Below are 21,565 nucleotides of genomic sequence, written 5' to 3' on the forward strand. Positions count from 1 at the left end.
TTTATTTGGATCTTTTTTAAAGTAAGAAACTAATTTCAAATTGCAGCAGCGTCAGCGAGTCATTATTGGATGTTTTGAGGAGCAGCTGCAAACATTCAATTGTCAACTACTTTGGTGATCGATGAGCGTTTTTTTTTTCTTGGAACTCTTATTTCTAAGAGTGTATGTTTGGCATTATTATGGGTGGTGGAGTATAGATCAATGGTCTGATTCTAGCTCAGCATTATTAAGTATTAAAAACCTGCACTCTGAATCCAGACAAGATATTGTTGATGATGTAGTGCAGGTTGTGAATAGATTGATAAAATCAGGAGCTAGCATTGTGTTGTGTTGGGCCCCAGCCCATGTAGGAGTCATGGGGAAAGAAAAAACAGGCAGCATGAATATCCAAGTAAAATATAGTAAAGTATGATTAAAGCGTGAATGGCAATATTTATGGGAAAATGAAGATACAGGCAGACATCTGTATAAAATACAAAAGAATGTTGGTTGGAGTTCTAATGAGGAAACATGCTGATGGTAAGTGTGAGTGTGCTCATCCAGAAACCATAGAACATGTTCTAGAGCAGTGTCCTCAGTACAATCAGGAACCACAAACACTGAGAGAACAACGAATCTGAATAGTACAGACATGTTGCAGAGAAATTCTCGAGAACAATGTTTTCGAGGTATTTTTTTATGACTTGAAAAGTTCTTTCATAGACTGTAGTGTTGTAGAATTGAGACCCGCACTCCTATCCAGAAGGTGGCGGTAGTGCACCGAAAAGCACTTTATCAACCGCCGAACAGGAAGCGCTGCATCATGGGAAATGGAGCAAACATTTGATTAGCAGGTCAGGTATGGCGGCGGCCAGGTATAGGAAGAAGACCGTGCTACAAGACGTTCAGAACTTCCGCGCACGCAGGTGCAGGAGAAGACACCCGGAAGAACGAGGAGCAGCGGCCGGGGAAAAACCTGTAGTGGTAACTGGTGCTGAAAAATGATTGTTTTTAATGTTGAAGACATACTATATATGACGCTGACCGTGACTGTTTTGTTTAGGAAGCTGTCGTTTCGTGTCGGCCAAAGCCAAGAGTTCCCGGATGTTCTGCTGGAGAAGCCACGCTGGATGAAGAAGACGAGCCGCCATGAAGACTCGGTGAGCGGCTTCTTTTACCACGATGAGACATATCAATTTAGTTTCTACCCATTTATATTGATTAATTATATACAAAAAACAGATTGTAAGTAGACATATTCTGATAATTCTGATAACAATATTAACTCAATTCAAATGTAATGTAAATCTATGAGAAAATGAGCTACTTCTCACTTGATTAAAATATAACGTGCTGATAATTTTAGTCCATTTTAGTAAGATAATAGATCAGTGTCTTCTCATATGAATCCTGATTTGTCTAAATAACAGCTAATATTGTCCACTTTTAAAATAAACCTTCTGTGGGGAAAACAACAACAAATGTCTTTTAATATTTACTTGCTCTAATTTTATCAGTGACCTGTCAGTAGAATGACCATTAGTAATGTTTTTATTAAGTCTTAAACTTTTAACTATATTATCCTCAAATAAACTTTAAATTCCTGTTTTGTTAATAGCTAAAACGAATTGATCGTCTTTGTCACTAGAGACTTAAAATTCTCCTGCTTAACCTGCCAAATAAAATGATTAAACTAATCTTTCTATATAGTATCTTTATATTTTAAATAAGTGAATTGTCACTTTGTAAAATTTGTGTCCAAATAAAAAAAATCTTAATTGTACAATGTTTCTATCACGTTTTTTTAATATATAATTTTACAACAATCAAACATAATAATGTCGTCTTTTGAAAACCGTGCTGCTTTTTTCGTGCAGTTTCTAGATTTTACAATTATTTTAACCCAGTGTTCATAAAATAAATGTAAAACTAATATAATCTCAGGTTGTTAAAGGAGTACAATTTTGGAAATGCATACAATCATTATGTAAAAAATGTAATTCTACAATCTTGCATAAAAAAATAGACGTACTTTAATTGATTATTAGACCAAAACTAAATATTATAATTTCCTTCTCTACTGAACATGAACTATTATCAGTTCTGCAGTGACTTATGTTAAGATTTAAACAATAATCATTGAGTAATTTAACAGTATACTGTAAATCTAAAGAGTGAAAATAAAGTGTACTGTCTATCTATTAAACGATCTAAACAAGTCCCTTTGGGATCTATATTTAGACCAATTTATTTTTCCAACTCAAATTAATTCAAAATAACCACACAATTACATTGCCCGTCCAGTCTAAACCATAATGTCAGTGTGTCTCAGCAGGTGAAGACCACCTCACTCTCAGCCAAAGAAAATGCTCAAAGTTAACTGCAAACTAACACTTGTACATTTTCACAGAGACATGTTCAGCAGCTCTGTCAGTGATCAGTGACACAACTGCAGAGACAGTGTTGGAGTCTTAAACTTATCACTGAAGAGAACTTCTTTAATGATAAGTGCAAGTCTCCACTGTTTCTGCAGTTGTCACTGATCACTGACAGAGCTGCTGAACATGTTTCTGTGACAATTGTTAGTTAGCTGTTAACTTAGTGTTTTATTTAGGCTGAGACAGATTTGTTTGTTATATTGTTTATACTTAATCTTGTAAATGTGTCTAACTTAGTTCAGCAGCTCCTCTGATAGTCTTGTTTGTTGTAATTATTGTCTGTGCAGCTTATATCACTCTACATTTATACTTAGAAATCTTTTCTCCATGTTCTGTCTTTAACTTTACTTCATTCAGCAGCTTCTCTGGTTGTTTTACTTATAATTTTTTTTGTTTGTCCTTAGCTCCAGTGTTAACTGGCTCATTGAATGTACTTAGTAAATTTGTTTTACCTCTTCTGTTTCTTATAATAAAGATACACATGAAAAAATGCTTGGAATATTTTTGAAAAAACAATTTGAAACAAAGTATAGTTGAAGTTTTTATTTTGAAACACAACAATCCCTGCATTGCACTATCTAAACGCATGTTTCTCTCTGGAAAACGAGGGCTCAAGGGATTCTTGAACACTCTTCCAAATGGCAGCTAATAAAGAGACAAAACTGAAGTTCTTTTGGAGGAAACAATTCTTGCAAGAGTCCATCTTAATTCAGAAAGACAAAGAACAACTTTAACACAAACACCACAGAAGTGGTGACATGCTGCAAGACAACATACTCACATGATGGTGCAGTTGTCGCTTCAAGGATCTTCTGGTTTCTCAGCCAAGTGGAGCATCATCTCAACAGCATCCTGCAGAACATAAGACACCAAGTTACACATAGAAGACAAATGGACCCTTGTTTAGCAGAACACCAATAAAGATTGTCCATGTGAGACACAATGACAGTCAACACAAGGCTGGGTATTCACAATAATTTGGATTGTGAATAAGGACATGCGGACTATAGCAGTGAAGCCGCAACATAAGTCACTAACACTACTAAACACAGCTAGGTAATGTAAACCAAACTTTTAGTCAGATACTCCCAATTTAGTAAGGGCACAATGGAAGACATTTAAAAATTACATCTTCAGGTGTTAGCCTACAGCATTAGCACAAGTATTTAAAGATCAAGGTCTTGCAGATTAGCAGCTTGTTGCATGAATGACTCAAATCTAACAGCCCTTTTGGATTGTGGGTAACAGGAAGGACACGACTATAGTGGTGAAGAGAAAACGCAACATAAGTCACTCTAACTTATGGACATGGGCAATTTCTAAAGCAGTTAAAGTTAGACATGAGTCAAGGAGCTGTGACACTAAAGCAATTTAAACCCAACTTTTAGTCAGTTACTCCAAATTTAGCAAGGGACAATGGACATTTATAGATGTTAGCCTACAGCTTAGCATCTTACAAATTAGCAGCTTGTTGCATGAATTGCATTTGTGCCCAACAGGAAGGACTATGTGAGTGAAAAAAGATTGAATAAAAGCAAAATGCTTGACCTCAAATCAAACACCAACAAGCAACTTTGTTTCAATGCCTTTGAGCATACGTTTATTCAACACGATTGAAAACAAACAGTTTCTGTGAAGCGTACCTGAGGTGGTTCACATCCTGCATCACACCTTCAAACATTCCCAGAGTCTGAAATAAAGACAAGAAAAAAGGGTCAAGCTTATTTGTAAGATGTCAATAAAGGAAAACAGTAGATCACAATCTGTCCTCTGGCGTTATCTTGTGGTCAAACAGATGAGTGATAGTGGATTGGGATTTACCTGCTTCTACGGAAGATTATTGTCCAAGCTTCACTGCTGCAGGAAAAGTCTGCACACAGGTCAGGAATCCTGAAAAAGAAACACAAGTTCATAAGAAATAAAGAGTAAGAGAATGTGAAATTTAAAAATTAATCACAGAGTATTGCAGCTCGTACCTTGAGGACTTGAATAGATGCACTTTCTGCATCATGTCCATTTGGGAGGATTCTCTCGATCATTTTTTGGTACCTGAATGAGAGAAAAACAAAATGTAGCTTTACCTGCATTAACCTGAACAAGATGCTATAATCCCCATTAGCTACCATTGCTGCGAGCAAGTGAGCACCTGGGAAATAGTCACCTGATGAAAGTCTGCTGCAGGGACTCAGGATGGAGCTTCTGAAACCTGTGAGAGAGTAAAAAACAAAATGGTCAGAGAACACAGCCAACATGTGATGAGTACAAAGTGAACATGCAGACAATGCTGTGATTACCTGGAGCTAGAGTTGAATGGGTCGACTTTGTGCATCACTGTCTTCAGTTTAACCAGGATTCTGAAACAGACCAAAGAGAAGACGTTAAAAACACAAAGCTTAAGAACAAGCATTATAATTATATCAACAAAAGCAAATGTGCCATGTCCACTCTCACCTGTGTGCAGTCTGTTCCTTGTCCATGTGACTCTGAACAGGAAGTGATGCTGACTCCGGGCGGAAGCAGAATGAAATAGAACCGGAAGTGAAGAGGCTGGATTCAGGCCGTGTGTGATGGCTTTTTCCTTCACCTGGTGATGAATAATGATGCAAGTTAATGGCAAAAAAGCACACGTACAAACGGAATTCCACTAGTTTTCTATCAAAAGTCATACACACCTCCTTCGCGGGTCTCGGTATTGCTTGAGTTTGGACTGGTTTGTCACGTTCACGGAACCTGTTGTTAGGAGATAAAAGTTAAAATGTCGGTGAAAAGTTGGATTCTATCACAAATGTCGATGAGACGAATTGTTCAGCTTGATCAAACGGAGCCGGAACAAGTCCTAGATACAAGGGTTTTGGAAAGAGTCACTTATTAAAGCGTTAGTTCACAAAAATGGCAGAAATCTGAACGGGGTTTGGTTTCTGGCACTCACCGAACAGACATCACGGCGGGTGGATGAGCAGTATTTCAGTCGCAGAGTCTGTAAAAAAGGGAAAAAACAAAGACACGTTAGAAAGAAACAACAACAGATTAAAGACAAAATGATCGACTGAGCGTTTTTACTTCACCTTCAGTTCAGGCTCAGGTGATGAGTCACTGAGGTTCAGCGGAGAATGAAGCATTTGAAGGAGTTGACTTATATATACACACACACACACACACACACACACACACGCACACACGCACACACGCACACACACAGGTGTGAGTGGTTGGCCTAATCACCTGCTCATTTACGTCACCTGTGATACCTGGCCGCTGGGGGGCGTGGCCTCCGCTCGACGTGACCTCACGTTCTTCTCTTTTTAAACCAGTTTTTGTCTTTCATACTAATACTATTTTTAAATAACAATATTCACTTTATTTATCAATGTATTGTAAGTTTGTGTTTTTGTTTAAATAGTTCAGAAAGTATAAGACTTTTTATTCCGCTGCTTCCAAAATACAGCTTTTGAAATGTATGTGGTCAGTTTACAGTGATCTTCATCTGAGAAATGAGAAAGAAAACAAACACAAAGTCACATTTAAACACCAATGACAAATGGTTTTAATTCAACGATGCAAAACCTACATTAACGCTGTCTCTGCTGGACTTTGATCACTTTTTATGGAGAAATTTGACATAAAAAAGGATGGAATTTAGGCTCCACAGAATACAGATGTGTAAGAGTATTTAAGACTCTTTTTTATCATTGTTCATATTCATCTAATTTAAATCCCTTAAAAAGACCTATTAAAAGAATTTATCATACATTACAAAGAAATATGTGCTCAGTTAATACTCGTATTGTCTATTTCTGGCTTTTTCCACGCAGTTCTTTAAATAAATAAACCAGAATTAGGAAAAATACATTAAATGAAATTTTCATTTAACTCACAACATAATAAATGAGTCGATAGTGTTTATTTGTATATTGAATTAAAAATACTGAATAAAAACAATAAAAATCATTCTCTTTTACAGCCAGGAGGTGGCAGTAGGTGGGGGTCACGCGGAACCCGTGGCGTCCTGCAGCTCCTCTCTGATGGCGTTGATCCCGCTGACTGTACGTGCCCTTGACGATGAACTGGAGGATCTTCCTGATGTCCTGCAGGTGGACCTCGTACTCCTGCGACACCATTTGAATCTGGTGGAGGACGGGAGAACGATCGTGGGTTAAAACGTCGGAAAAAGTAAATTAAAACGTACGATCGCGCAGATGTAGACTGTGTCCAAAAATGGGCGTGAATGCTCGGGGGCCGAAACTGCCGGAGATGACGACTCTTTTGGCTTTCTCAGCTTCCCAAACAAATACAGTGAAATATCGCGACAGTTTGTGTGGCAATATTATATCGTTTTTGAGACACCACATTTTTTTAAATAAATAAACGTCAAACATTTTTGTGGATTGGCGTTAAAAAATAACAAAATAAATTCATATTTCAGTCCACTAGATGGTGCCAAGTGCTCACTTGCGCTGTCAGTATATCGCAATATATGATTTTTCAAATATCGTGATAAATCGTATCATGGTGTCTCTGATGATTTAAAAAAAAAAAATATATATATATATAAATCAAGTGGGGATGCAATAATTGATATTAATAACTGCATTATTAAACCATTAATAAATCAATTGTCAAATATTTTTAATAATTTTTAAGCAGCGGTTACCACGTTTGCCACCGCTGCTCCTCGTCCTCCCAGGTGTCTCCTCCTGCTCCTGCTGGCTGCATGTGCATGGAAGGTCCGAATGGCAAACAGGAAGTGGATGATTCAAAGTAGATTTATCGAGAGGGGAGGGCACGGACTAAGTCAGGAGTAATTCTAACTAGAAATAAATTTAGATACATTTAAATAAATTTAAATTAAAGATTAAAATGATCAATTTAATGGTTTATTTAATTGAGTGTGGCTATTAGTTTATGTGTTGTTTCAGGAATCATGTTGTTTTCGTGGATGCTTTTTGCTTGATTTTCCATTCACTGATATACTGTATGCTCATTAATTAACTTTTGCTGTCACGGAACTCAGGGATTTTATATATTATTGTCCAAGAAAATAATGACAACATTAACAAAACGGGCTGCTTCACTTTTATGATGATAAACGAAACAATTCCATTGAATATTAACCATGAATAGGATTTTTTTGGCGTCATTGCTATGCTTGTATATTGGTTTTAGGTTTGTGTTGTTTTTTTGTCCAAAGCACCACAATGTATTTTATTTAAGAGACAAACCAATATTTATTTTTTTCATCATACATCATCCTTCAACTTAAACACAGTGTGATTGGCAGACAGAGAAGCTGTGAGGCAGGTCAGTACCACTCTATCAGCACACCTCGTAAACTTTGCGTGATTAAAGCCTCTCCGAGTGTGAACTAAAATAAATAAATAAATCTATAATCGGTCCTAAAAAGGACTCTTTAACTCTAATCTCTACAAAGAAAAAAAAATGCTTTCAGGCTTTATCAAAATAAGATGTTGGGCTTGAACTGCAGTTGAAAACATGTCGCTTAACTTTACAACCAACACAGTGGGTTTGAGTCCAGCTCATGATTTATGACATGTGATGTTTGTATCAGAAAGGCATGTTTACGCGTAGTTTTTATGTCTTTTTTATCTGTGCATACTCGAAAAAGGCCGTCATAACCATCTACGCCCTCCAGAACAAACAAAGAAACAAGAAAACCCAGTGTCCGAATACTGAACGAACTCACGGAAGAATAGAACTCACAAAACATGTGAAACATGTACAACAATAAAAATAACCGTCAAAATAAATAAAAGCAGCTGAAAAGGAACTGAACACTATTTCGTTCAAACATGAACAAAAAAACAAGAAGAAATCGAGCAGTGCACACAAACTGAAATTCACAACTTCAGAGGTTCAGCAGTTCGTTTAGGCGCTCACTGAAGGACACATTTTTCTTTGTTGTTGTATTTTCTCCTCCTCTGCTCCAGACCACGCTCCAGACGCTCGTCCTCCTCCAGCGCCCTACACATAACCCAGAGGAAAAGGAGATAAAATACTGAACTGCACTTGTGCGGGCCATCAATTAAAAGGTATGCTTTAATTTGAAACCCGAATATTTCCGCCTCACTCACACTCTCTCTTTGGCATCGATGTCTCTGATGATCTCGTCCCGTTGGTTGACCAACGACACCAGCTCCTGGAGGAGCAGCTGCTCCCTCTGCTGCTGAGAGTACGATTTCTGCCAATCTGCACATAAGTCAATGTTATTTTTTTTTTAATCATATCTCTGTTGTCACAACAGTGAACACGTTCTTTAACCAACACGGACCTTCTATAGCCATCATGACCCGGAGCTCTCTGGTGAGGAGCTCAAATCTCCTCTCCAGATCCTGCTCCTCCTGCCTGTAGGTGGAGTAGGAAATCAGGTAAATAAGATAACAAGTGTGTGCACGCAGGTACATTACAGAGCAAGCGGTCGTACAGTAGTTCCAGGTTGTCCTGTCTGCGTATCAGAGCGTTCTTCTTGTTGACCAGAGTGAACCACTCCTGGATCAGCCTCTCCTCTTCATCGCGGTCACTTCCTGTACAAGCGGGGAAAACGAAAAAATTTAATTGAACAAGTAAATTCCAGTATGATCTGTAAAATCTAAGGCCCTGTCCAAATACCTCCCCCTTAAAATTTCCACTTGGTTTGGAGTGCACTCAACTGTAAATTCCCCTTGTTGAGGGAAGTGGCTTCCTTATGGAATTGGGACACCGCTATATGCAAATTAGCGTAGTGAACGTAACAAACGTGCTAACCTATGTCACATGTTGACAATTCTACGTGGACTGTCAATGCCGGTTTTTCTCTGTCCTCGTAAACGCTATATCATGAATGTGATTGAAATCTGACAAATCCAGGGTATTCGTGTTCAAGTGAACGCCGGTACACACATCCATTCCAAACACTGACAAAACTACCTAGCTAGCTAGCTAGCGGCTGTTTGCTGAGTGCTTCGAGAGCATTTGAGCATACTCTCTCGAAGCACTCTGCAAATAGCTGTTAGCTAGCTAGCTAATAAGCTAAAAAAAAAAAATTGCACTCCCCCTTGGTCCCAGCTACACGTCAACCCGCAAAATTTATGGTTAGGGAAACAATGTAGGGTTAGGGGAGGTATTGGGACGGGGCCTAAATACCATCTAAATGCTGCCACGGTTATGTGACCAGAAACACAAGAACATCATATCATATCATAGCGAATGCGAGTGATGCACACCCTATGCATAGAGCCATCCCTAACAGAGCCTAACATATGCGGACTATGCAGCTGCATAGGGCCCCATAGCCACCAGGGGGCCCCCAAACTGCAAGTTCAGACTCATATTTTATTATATTTTTGAGAATTAAAAGTACCTGTCTTTATTTGCATGTATTGGATGCATTCATTATGCATATATTTGCAAAGCATGTAAGTGTTTGTGTGGTAATCAGAAAAAGTTAGGAATCTCTACCTCGAGTTTGAAAGAAAATAGGGGCCCCCAAATAGTATCTCGCATAGGTCCCCCAAACAGCTAGAAACGGCCCTGCTCCCTAATATTGAGATTTGATACATCTGTGTGTGTGTGCATGAGACTCACCTGTTTCCATGAGGCTTCGCAGTCGTCGCTCCACGACGGCGGCTCTGCTGTCGATGTGCTTCTGCTCCGTCTCCAGAGCCGCCAGCTCACTCAGCACATACTGACTGGTGTCCTGCAGACACTGACCATCACGCACACGTGAACATACAAAAAAAATAGAGGAAAAGGGAGGAAAGGAGTATGAAAGTAGAGAGAGATGGACAAACAAAGCAGAAGGAGGTCAAAAGATTAGCGAGAGGCCAAAAGAGTGAAAAATACATGAAAAATATTACTTGATGATGAATTACAAGAAAAATTGGAATGATAAAGACACAAAGCAGAGTTGAAAAGTAGAAAAAGTAAAAGTTAGGAGGAAGTTTACATCACTGACCATTGTCTCGGCCTCTTGCTTGGTAGGTTCAGTATCTGTGACTTTCTGCAACTCTGCACAAACAAGGACAAATTAGAGTTTGACGTTAGAAAAGAGCGAGATAGTAGCTGTTGATGGGGTTGCGTACTCACCTGTTGCAGAGTTTGTTGTTGTGTTTTCATCCTGAGGATGACAAAAGTTACATTTTTAATACAGGTTGTAAGACAATGTTTTGTCCTTCAAATTAAAAGCCTTAAATTGTGCATTAGAAGCCAATCATTACTGGTTATAGATTGAAAAAGTAAAGACATAGAGAGTCACCTGAGTGAGTCCAGATGTCTTGGTGATAGATCTTGGGGGTGGGACTGGAGTTATTGACTCGTCAGCTATAAAACATTGAGAACCAGAAGTTAAATTAAACATATTGTGCACCTAAAATAAAATAAAAAACACACCATACCTTTAACCACTCGTTTGGTCCTTGGTGGTGGGATGACCAACGCGCTGCCTCCTCCTCCTCCTTCCTCCAGACTCATTCCTTCGTTGAGTCTGGCCATGCAGAAGGCGGCGGCGTCCACATCAGTGGGAGCAGGACCAGAGAGGGCGAGGCCATAGCTGGACTGGCTGCTGTTGTGCTCTATCTGCAGCACGCTCAGCTCCTGGTTGGTGAAGTGCGAGCGGATCTGGCAGAGGTAGGTCATGACGATGAGCCGGTCGGGGATGGACAGGAGAACCATGTCGGACGGCTCCAACAGACGGGAGATGCCCAGCGCCTCGAAACCATCGAAAGCCTGACGATGATAGGTGAAAAGCGCGTCAATAATCAATAAAGAATACACGCTATTACAATAAAAAAGAATCGTGTCAGTAACAGCTTTTGTATCATACTGTGTTTAGAACAATGAGCGCATTTAGCAGCAGAGAGTGATGGAGCCAACATTTTCCAGACCGTTTGCCATCTGATTTGCCTCTAAGAGTCTGTAGCTTGTTAGCGGCTTGTGCAACGTAAGAAGAACGGATGAAGGCAATAAGATAATATTATATAAGCACGTCCATATTTAACATGTGGAAAAATATAAAGAAGCAAGTCTCCATCTATGTCACTAAACATAATTTCACATCAGGTATAGGTTTTAGTCCTCAAAAAAGATAGGAGTAAAAATAGGATAAATAAAATAAAATACAATATGGTAAAAAATGACACTCTAAATTTAAGTAAAACTAGAATAAAATAAAATACAATACGGTAAAAAAAATTACACTCTAAATATAAGTGAACAGCGAATAAAATAAAATACAATATGGTAAAAATTACACTCTAAATATAAGTAAAACTAGAATAAAATAGAGTAAAATAAAAATACACAATATTATAGTAAAAATTACACTCTAAATATAAGTAAAACTAGAATAAAATAAAATACAATATGGTCAAATAATTACACTAAATATAAGTAAAACTAGAATAAAATAAAGTAAAATAAAAATACAAAATATGGTAAAAATTACACTCTAAATAAGTAAAACTAGAATAAAATAAAATACAATATGATAAAAAATTACACTCTAAATATAAGTAAAACTAGAATAAAATAAAATACAATACGGTAAAAAAAATTACACTCTAAATATAAGTGAACAGCGAATAAAATAAAATACAATATGGTAAAAATTACACTCTAAATATAAGTAAAACTAGAATAAAATAGAGTAAAATAAAAATACACAATATTATAGTAAAAATTACACTCTAAATATAAGTAAAACTAGAATAAAATAAAATACAATATGGTCAAATAATTACACTAAATATAAGTAAAACTAGAATAAAATAAAGTAAAATAAAAATACAAAATATGGTAAAAATTACACTCTAAATAAGTAAAACTAGAATAAAATAAAATACAATATGATAAAAAATTACACTCTAAATATAAGTTAAACTAGAATAAAATAAAGTAAAATATGGTAAAAAATTACACTAAATATAAGTTAAACTAGAATAAAATAAAGTAAAATAAAAATACACAATATGGTAAAAAATTACACTCTAAATATAAGTAAAAAAGAAATAAAAGGTAAAGATTAGAGTAAAAATAGAATAAAATAAAAAATACAGTATGGTAAAAAACATTGAATTACACTCTAATGTAGAGTAAGTAATAAAGTAGAGATAAGAATAAAAAAAAAAAAATATAGAATACAGCTGCTGTCAAAGGTTTAACATAAATTTGAGTATTTGCAAGTCTCATCTTTACCTTTTTGTTGTTGAGCTTGATGTCGTGAGAATCCAACTGGTCAAAATCTCTGATGGTACAAACGCAGAGCAGTTAATCAGGGAACACAATACAATTATTTACATTTACAGTCAACTTTCACGGACGTATCGCACAAAGAAATCCAGACATAATCAGCAACGGAACCGGCAAACTTGACGCACATTTTGTCTGGGTAGAAGTGATGAAAGATGGCGCAGAAAGCCAGGCCGTTTCTCCAGGATGTGCTGAAGTTTGTGACCTTCACTCCCTTGTATTGGCTGGTGATGTTCTGACACCACTGAAGCAGAGACTGGCTGGAGTTCACCAGGTCCTGAGGAATAAGTTGAGTCAGTTTAGTTTGTGTGCATGTTTAAATCCTTTATTCAGGGGTTCATAAAGGGGTTTGAAAGGGTTCTCTCAATCAAAATGGAACCATTAGTGTGCCCAAGAAACCTTGAAAGACCCTTTCTTCTGGAAAGGGTCTTTCAGAAGCAGAGGTAGAACCTCAGCCCTTATTTCTAAGAGTGTACTTACCTCAGCTGTATCGTCCTTCCCATCAGCCTCCTCTCTGACTGTTGGAACACGATCAGGCGTCTTCACTTCAGTGGTTTCTTCTTCTATTAACGTAGGAAGCAAATGTGTCTTCATCTCACAGTGATGGGGAAGAGGGAGGTGTATGTCTGTGTGTTTATCCTCGTCTCCATGCTGCGACGGGTGCTCGAGTGGTGGATGTTTTATCCTGTGAGGAGACAAAGCAAGACGGTCGATGAATGTTTCGCAAACAAACCCTGACTTTGTTTAGTAGAAGAATGGAGATCGGCCAAGCAGTCTGGCATCAGCGGTGGCATTAGTGACATGAAGGTCTGGGCAAGAGACCTGAAAGCGATGTTAGAGAGCAAGATGGGAAAGTAACGTACACCATTCAAGAAAACCGGTACATGAATTTGAACCGTTAAACATGAATATGCACTTTTTGAAAAAACCTTTAGTACAAAGCAAATATGCCAAAGAGTATTTGTGTTTCTTGTTCTGTGGATATTTAGGTAATAAAAAAGCAGATTAAAACATAAGATATCACTGTGATTTGATTTCAAATACATTTAAAGGTCCAGTGTGTAACATTTAGAAGGTTTTACTGGCAGAAATAACAACAAACCAACCAAATTGGGTGTTTTAACCTTGGTATAAGCATTTCATATGTACACAAATAAAAGTAAGGGCCTTGCTTTGTGGAGGCCACCATGTTTCTACAGCAGCCTGAATGGACAAACCAGCCAGATCTAGTGTTTTGCATTTTTGAAGTCACTTTAGCCGTGTTTCCGGTATCAGTTTAGTACAGTATGGTATGGTTTGGAATGGTAAAGCCCCTCGGTCACACTTGACAGTAGATACAGTAGCTTTACATGGTAGGCAGGGTGTGGTCTCAGCCTGATTGGCTGGGTCAGCAAGATTAGGTAGCGTGACGTTGTACAGTTATGCTGAACAACATCGAACACGACAACAACGCAACGGACAACAAGGGAGGACATCCAGCAGCTCGTCCATCCACAAGACGTCAAGCTTTACCATACCAAAGCAAACCGACTCAGTGGAAACACGGCTTAATTCTTACACACCGGACCTTTAAACTGAACTACGTGACTTAAGCTGTCAAGTCTTCCAAATCTATGGCTTGTCATCGCACAGCAGCACACATACAAGGCGCAGTGTCCTCTTGTAAAGCAGCTAAGGTTGACGCCTCATGCCAACTTACTCGTCCTCATTTATCTCCTCTATCTCAGTGAGAGGTATTTCCTGCAGCTCATCAAGGTGGGAAATCGTTGAGTTCTGGTTCGGATCAGTCGTTTCTGAAGAGTTTTCTGCGGCATCGATATCAATATCACCGGGGGCGGGGATAAGGCGTTTCATACTGCGAGGGCTGATGACAGGCGATGTGTCACCTGTCATCAGGTGGATTTTAGCCAACAAGAACTTCTCCTCATCTTGTAGCTGTTGGTCTTTGATGAGATTGTTGTGATCAGGCAGAGTGTCCAGTGCTGCACTCTCGGTCTTTGTTGGATGCATGTGCTTATCCAAGTTTTGGCTCTCGGCGCAGTTTGCGTCTTCATCGTCCCTCCTTTCGAGACTCTTGCATGGATCTGCAGCTATGTCTGCCTTTTTTGTGTCGTTGGTGTGTTTCAAGTCACAGTGTGTGCTGAATGTGCTTTTGCCAGGAGGAAGAGGCCAGTGAACCACCGACGACTGAAATCGTTCTCCCTGATCATTGGCTGCTACCTGCTGTTTGTGACTTGTTTTTACGTCATCACCTCGTTCTCCTTTGATAGGCTCTCTGGTTGTGAGAGGTTGATGGTCAGTGCGACTGGTTGGGGAGTCTGAACGTTCAGGTTCTCCTGGCTGTTTGGCAAGAGTTTGTTGTACGGAGGGCGGCGCAGCGGGCATCTGGGTTACAGCAGGGGACTGTTGCCCTGGTCTGAAGACAGAAAAAGAGATTTCAGAGTTCAAGAGATCTTGATAAAGCTGACCACCAGCAGCAGAACTGCAGTGTCTTGACCATGCTCCAATCTAGCAGCAGACCACACATCTATTCTCACGTAGCCAGAGCTCCATTAGTACAAAGTATGTTTGGAGATGGTACAGCACTGTTCTCCAAACAAACAGAGGAAGTCGATGGATTTCTCATTTAAAAAGCCCAAACTCTTAAGACTGATGTCATGACTGTAGCTATCCCAGGCTTTCCAAAGGTCTTGACTGGCCTATTGTTTGTCAAAAACACCTCCACAAGAATGACAGGACAGACATCTGGCTATGTGAAGTCATCTGCGAACAATCAGTTGATCAATCGGCCAACCGGAGAAAAACACATAAACATGCCAAGTAATCCATGCTACGTTAGCATGCAGCTCAGCCGTGTCGATGACAACAATCCTGAACCGAAACACCTACATAGACGGTATAAATGCAGCCACTGCTACAACTTACAACTGTAATTCAAATCTTCCCGAACTACAAATAACAAAGAATACACGACAGATTCAGCGTGAGGAGCTAAATGTAGGTTTTTCTCTGTGTCATGCTGTTAGGGAGTCTAACCTCCCAGTGCTTTGGGGATGTAAAGGCTTGTTAGCAACAGACACTGGAGGTGATACTATTCTTGAGAGGTGGATGAGTCATGACCTTGACAGGAAGGAGAGAGGTGATGGAAACAAATCACTGCAACCAGAGAGCAATGGCCTTAAAGTACACTACTTTGAAGACGTGCCACATAGATTTCAAACTCCTGCTTTTAAGTCCTCACCGAGGCAGGATGTGAAGAGGAAACTGAAGGGTTCTTCACAAACAACATCAGGATGTGACTCATATCCAGACTAGGGCTGAACGATCTTGTACAAATATCTCATTTGCGATTGTTTTGACTGATATTGCTGATATTGTTTTTGAAGCGATATGCTTCACGATATGAGAGGGAATGGTACTTTTTACATGAAGAACATATTTAAAATGATTACTGTGTGATATGTTTGTAGATCTGTGAGATCTGAGACATCTACGTGTCGGAGATCTACGGTGGCCTTCACAGACCAGAAAGGATCACGTTGTTGCTAATTTGCATAGTAAGCTTCTGTTTCTGGCTGGTTTGTGCGATGCAACTGCTGTGGAAACACAAGATTTTGGCCTCCATATAGCACGTTTACATATAAGACTTTTACCAAGGGTATGAAAAAATCATTTTAGAGCAAGTTCACCTTTATAAAAAAGTTTATGAGTGGTGATTGTTGTTTCGGTGCAGATGCAAAGCCATAACAGCCACATTAGGAAGAACACAAGCACAGTCCTGTCCATATGAAGCAACAAGGCGATATCTCTCATACCGTCACCTCCCTCTCCCTGCTGCCATTAATCCCTCTCACTCCCTCGTTACTCACCCCGCTTCCCTCTCCATGTACAGCTCAGCCAGCCAGATGGAGCCAAGATCCTCCTGTCCTCGCTCAAACTCCACCTCCTCTTCCTCCTCCTCCTCCTCCTCCTCCCTCATCCACACTGGGATGGCACCGGATTTTTGGTTGGATTTTGCTCTGTTCACTGATCCTGAACCAGAATGACTCAGGTGTTTGGTAACAACAGTGCCACAGTCCTCGGGTTTGTCTGATCTGGAGTCGAGTTTATTTGTTGGACTGTCTACAGGGACAGAATAAGTAGGTTTGGTTGAAACCGGTTTGGTTCCAGTGTTAGGTTTGATTGTATGATCGTGTTTAAATAGTTGCTCCTCTTCGTTGCTCTGCAGCCTTTCATCATAGGCAATATCATCCAGTTCTGCCTCTCTAAGAGGAGGCCAGTCAACGGCCTGACTGCTTTGCACTGATGTCGATTCAAACATTGTGTTTTGACTCTTTCTTTCCTCATCTCCTTTTTTGTCCTTCTCATTTCCCGTCTTCCTTTTAGACCTTTCTTCCTCATCTGCTTTCTGCTGCTCCTTGTCTCTCTTTACGCTTTCTTCTCTTTGCTGCCTTTTCAGCCCTTCTCTCTCTTTTTCCAACCTCTTTCTCTCCTCTTTTTCCCTCTCCATTCTATCTATCGTCCTCTCCATCTCTTCCCTCTCCTTTCTCAACTTCTCTCTTTCCTGTTCCAGCCTCTCGTTCTCTCTCATCTCTGCATCTTCTCTCTCCTTTCTCAACCTCTCTCTTTCTTTCCTTTCCTGCTCCAGCCACTCTTTCTCTCTTCTCTCTGCATCTTCTCTCTCCTTTCTCAACCTCTCTCTTTCTTTCTTTTCCTGTTCCAGCCTCTCTTTCTCTCTCCTCTCCATCTCTTCTCTCTCCTTTCTCAACTTTTCCTTCCTTTCCTGTTCCAGCCTCTCTTCTCTCTCCATCCTTTCTTTCTCCTTCCTCTGTGCCTCTTCTCTCTCCATCCGTTCTCTCTCCTTTCTCAACTTTTCCTTCCTTTCCTGTTCCAGCCTCTCTTTCTCCTTCCTCTCAATCTCCTCCTTCTCCTGTCTCAACCTCTCTCTTTCCTGCTCCTTCCTCTCTCTCTCCTCCCTCTCCAGGCGTTCCATCCTCTCTTTCTCTAACCTCTCCCTCTCCCTCTCCTGCTCGCCGGCTGCCAGTCGCAGACTTGCCACAAGACTAAGTCCAGGTGGCTCCACTAAAGCCAAAGGTTCCTGAGCTGATTGGGGGTCGGAAACCTTCTTTTCACTCATCACCCGACTCTTAGTCTGGTCAGAAAAGGCAGTGGGTGGTGAAATGTCCACACCAGCTGCAATCAGTGGCTCTTCATCTGGCTCAGACGAAAGCACCGTCTCCTCGTCGACTTCGCATAAACGCAGCTGATCTTCATTTGTCAAAAGGAGCCACGGTTGCTCTGCGGGGAGGTGCGGGCGGCCTGCTTCGGCGGATCCCGTCGTGTGCAGGATGGAGGTCACGGTCTCATAGCTACACAGGGACAGAGAACACTCTGAGACAGCGCTCACCCTCAAAATGACCTGCAGTGACCACAGCAGACGCTGGACAGCGTAGACAGATACAGCCAAACAGACGGCATGCTCGATTAAGTGGAGTCTTCTCAGACTTTGTTTTGGTGCTCGTCCAAAAGCGACAAAGCAGAGACATTTATTATTTGTTGCACTGAAAGACCAACACACAGTTTCTAGCCAGAGCGTTGAAGCCCACTGACACTTGCACCTCTGGTATATTTAAAACAACACCGTGCAACAGTCACTTTGCTGGTTCACTGACTTTCTAACAGGGAGAATAGAACCTTGTTCTTCACTCTCCACCAAACCCTTTGCCAAACTGCCAGAATCACATCCAATAAGTTCAAGAGAAAAGGCCTTTGCACACCATCATGTGATTTATTCTTACGGTCATAATCTTTTTTGGAACTTGTATCCAGTCCATGCAGCTCTTCACATCATTTTGGAATTTCACTGAGTCATACTGCAGCTTTTATTACTCTCTGAGGACAATTTGCTGATTTATTGTCTTAATCCCATCCTGCTTAATGTGACGGTGCAAATAAGTGATTCTAAATGTGGTGCTTGTCCTTGCACATCGGACTGCACATCCACTAAAACTTACATAATGTTCCTTTAAAGGGGACATATTATGCTAAATCAACTTTTAAATCATTTAAATCCTTATATTTGGGACTCTGGAGGCCCTATCAGTCGGTAAAGTGTGAAAAAAGATGACTCACTCATGTGTTTGTGGTCCTCCTCAGTCTAAGTACAGGAGATGAAACACTTGATGTTGACTTCCGCGCTCACTGGGACGTCACAATGCGCGAAATTCCTGGAATTGTTGTCTTGCGGAGCTCCGCTTTGTCAGTAAAACAAGCGAGAGTGCTGGCGAGGGCAACGGCAATCGGAAACCGGAAGTCAATGAAAAGTTCTATTCTTGGCTCCACAGTGCAGCACAGAGTTCTACACAAACTTCCAGCCTCAGAGGATTTATCTGTCCAGTGGATACAAGTTATATATGACGGCAATGTGCCTGCTAGAGCCTGCAAATGATCACTTTTCCAAATGCTAACTGCTGTTAGCTCCCAGTAGCCTCTGTGACTAATGTCATTTCCTGTCTCGTAAGTTTCGTTTTACTTTTTTTTTTTAAGGTGGACCTAAAGAGATACTACTAAACAGAACGTTCTGAACAGGGCTGTTTTGACAGGGTGATTGAACTGCTGTGGTGCTTCATCATTATGGTATTTTGACCAAAGCATGTCACAGACATGTTCATTAGGACACCAGGGAACTAGTTTAACTTGGAGAAATAGGATATAATATGACTCCTTTAAGAAAGACGAAGCAGCTCAGCAAATGACGCGGAGAGTAAAAACATCTGAATACCAAATGAACTCTCTGTGACTCAGTGAAATGAACAACAGGTTTGAGGTGGAGGTCTGAGTAGATTACTACCAGACTCTGGATGCACCCGCGACACCAGTAGACATAACTGTAGTCGTGCTACACACATTCGTCGTGCTACACACACACAAACAGTCGCTATCATGCAAACACTAAAAAAGCTTGCGTTAGGCCGAGTTTACTGTCAGTTTTAAGGGATATTGTGGGTATTTGACATTTGAAAGTGTGCCTACTCTCTCAAGATATAGGGTGAATTCCAATTCCTTGCTTAACCCTCAATCTTAACCCTCAATCTCTAAAATGCACGCTCCCTCTAGTACAAGTGCTGTCCCGATTCTCAGACCACCCTTGGGAGCAAGGGCTACCCAGAATGCTTTGCGTGTTTTGATATAACAAAGATGGCGCCGAAAGCAGTGAAGCGAGTACTCTACGAATTAAGTATTTTCTTTGTTAACAGAGATATAAAAATGATGAAAACCATTTTACTATCTTAGTTTAGGCCCATATTATGGATTACTGACGTCATTGTTGCGTAACATTTATTTTTATTTTACGATCTTTTGTCAATAGCCGGCCGATGCGCACACGCGATCGTTTGCTATGGTTTACTTTTCAATAAGTCGTGGTGTGTGGTAACTGTCAGCTGAATATGTCCGTGGTTGTGGTATTTGTATGAGTATCATCTTATAACTAACTGACAACCTAATAACTTGACTGACAAACGGATTGTAATAAATAATCGTGACGTAAATGTGTTCTTCTTCTTCTTTTTTGGAGTTGACAGACTGGACGCAGCTTTCATGTTATTCTGCCCCCTACAGTCTGAAGACGTTTCTGCATTTAAGGGGTGTCCCATTTCTAAGTGACAAAATAACCCTCAACACTTGGTTTTGAGGGCCAGTTAAGATAAGGTTTGAGCTTGAGGGTTAAGATTGAGGGTTAAGATAGGAATTGGAATTGGCCCTTGGTGTTTTTTTGCATTCCCGTGCAACACCTCTACCAAAAAATCTACCACGCAGGCAGGCCGAGAGAGACTCACCCTCTGTACAACACACCGACGACTGCCGACATAAAGCCAGCAGGCGCCTCCTCCTGCAGCTCAGCAACACACACGTCTGCCTCTATGCCTCTATACACGTACACACAAACATACACATATTACTCCTCTAAAAATATATATTGTGTGTGCAGAAATATTGGGGGAGGGAACAGCATCAGATGAGGTTAATTGTAGCTGCAGAGTTTAAGTGCAGGTTAGGCCGCAGCAGCAAATAATCATTAGTCAGTACTTGTGTGTGTGTCTGCAAAGTCTCGGAAAGTATGACAGAGATAGTACTTAGCCACCAGGGGGCGACTCCACTAGTTGCAAAAAGGACTCTGTTTGAATTGAAGCTGACGGGAAAATGAGCCGACTAATGTCGGTAAACAATTTCCTGAGAAGTAAATTACCTCAATCCCAAGTTTCAGGTCTTCTTCAATAAATTAGAATATCATTTTCATAATTTATGTTCCTACGAGACACTAAAGGCCTATATGGTGTGTGTGTTATTTACGTTTACACTTGATGAATAGAAGTATCACGCCATGCTGCAAAGCTGCAAGGATCCATCACTGACTCACCCCCCTGTTCCACCCTCCTCTTGCTCCTGATCCTCCTCCTCTTTACTCCTCCCTTTACTTTCTTCTCCCGTCTCGGCTGCTGTCTCCTCCACAGCTGCCCACAGCTGCTTTTCCGCGTCGCACACTGGCTCCTCGTTGTCGACAAAGCTCTCCACGGTGTCAGACGGTTTCTTCTCCTTGGCTCCTTCCTGTTGTGGTTTTCCCGACGGCTCGGAGGCCGGTTCCGACCGCAGTCCTGGTTCTGGTTTCGAGGGAAGCAGCGTCTCCAAGGCCAGAGCCGTGCGCTCGGTGGCTGGTTTGGTGGAAACCTGGATTGGGGTTGCCGGTTCCACATGAAGCCCCTTTGGATCTTTGGGCTCCTCTTGATGTGACGGTGCATCAGGTTGAACAGGAGATGTTCCTGAGGGATGTGTTTCTGAGTCTTTGCATAAGATTGGCTGGTTTTCTGGCCTGACAACAACATCGTCTCTGTGAGAGCTGAGAGAAGAAA

General features: G+C 40.5%; 1 protein-coding gene across 4 annotated transcripts in view; it reads right to left on the minus strand.

Annotated features, from left to right (window-relative positions):
- Positions 1 to 7,634: 7,634 nt before the first annotated feature.
- Positions 7,635 to 21,565, minus strand: part of LOC310927198 (EH domain-binding protein 1-like protein 1) — a 34,654-nt gene continuing 20,723 nt past the window's right edge. For all 4 annotated transcript variants that reach the window (XM_083889489.1, XM_083889491.1, XM_083889490.1 and 1 more), the window contains 16 exons: positions 21,076 to 21,552; positions 20,495 to 20,584; positions 16,526 to 18,025; positions 14,356 to 15,072; positions 13,137 to 13,341; positions 12,785 to 12,933; positions 12,603 to 12,651; positions 10,805 to 11,135; positions 10,666 to 10,730; positions 10,497 to 10,527; positions 10,366 to 10,418; positions 9,996 to 10,116; positions 8,857 to 8,956; positions 8,704 to 8,777; positions 8,507 to 8,621; positions 7,635 to 8,396 (listed from right to left, as the gene is read on the minus strand). In XM_083889489.1, the coding sequence (XP_083745615.1) occupies positions 8,309 to 8,396; positions 8,507 to 8,621; positions 8,704 to 8,777; positions 8,857 to 8,956; positions 9,996 to 10,116; positions 10,366 to 10,418; positions 10,497 to 10,527; positions 10,666 to 10,730; positions 10,805 to 11,135; positions 12,603 to 12,651; positions 12,785 to 12,933; positions 13,137 to 13,341; positions 14,356 to 15,072; positions 16,526 to 18,025; positions 20,495 to 20,584; positions 21,076 to 21,552 (4,165 nt within the window). In that variant the 3' untranslated portion in view covers positions 7,635 to 8,308. The remainder of the gene's footprint in view (positions 8,397 to 8,506; positions 8,622 to 8,703; positions 8,778 to 8,856; positions 8,957 to 9,995; positions 10,117 to 10,365; positions 10,419 to 10,496; positions 10,528 to 10,665; positions 10,731 to 10,804; positions 11,136 to 12,602; positions 12,652 to 12,784; positions 12,934 to 13,136; positions 13,342 to 14,355; positions 15,073 to 16,525; positions 18,026 to 20,494; positions 20,585 to 21,075; positions 21,553 to 21,565) is intronic.

This window comes from Microchirus variegatus (genome assembly GCF_963457635.1).
Source record: "Microchirus variegatus genome assembly, chromosome: 5".
NCBI classification, from domain to species: domain Eukaryota; kingdom Metazoa; phylum Chordata; class Actinopteri; order Pleuronectiformes; family Soleidae; genus Microchirus; species Microchirus variegatus.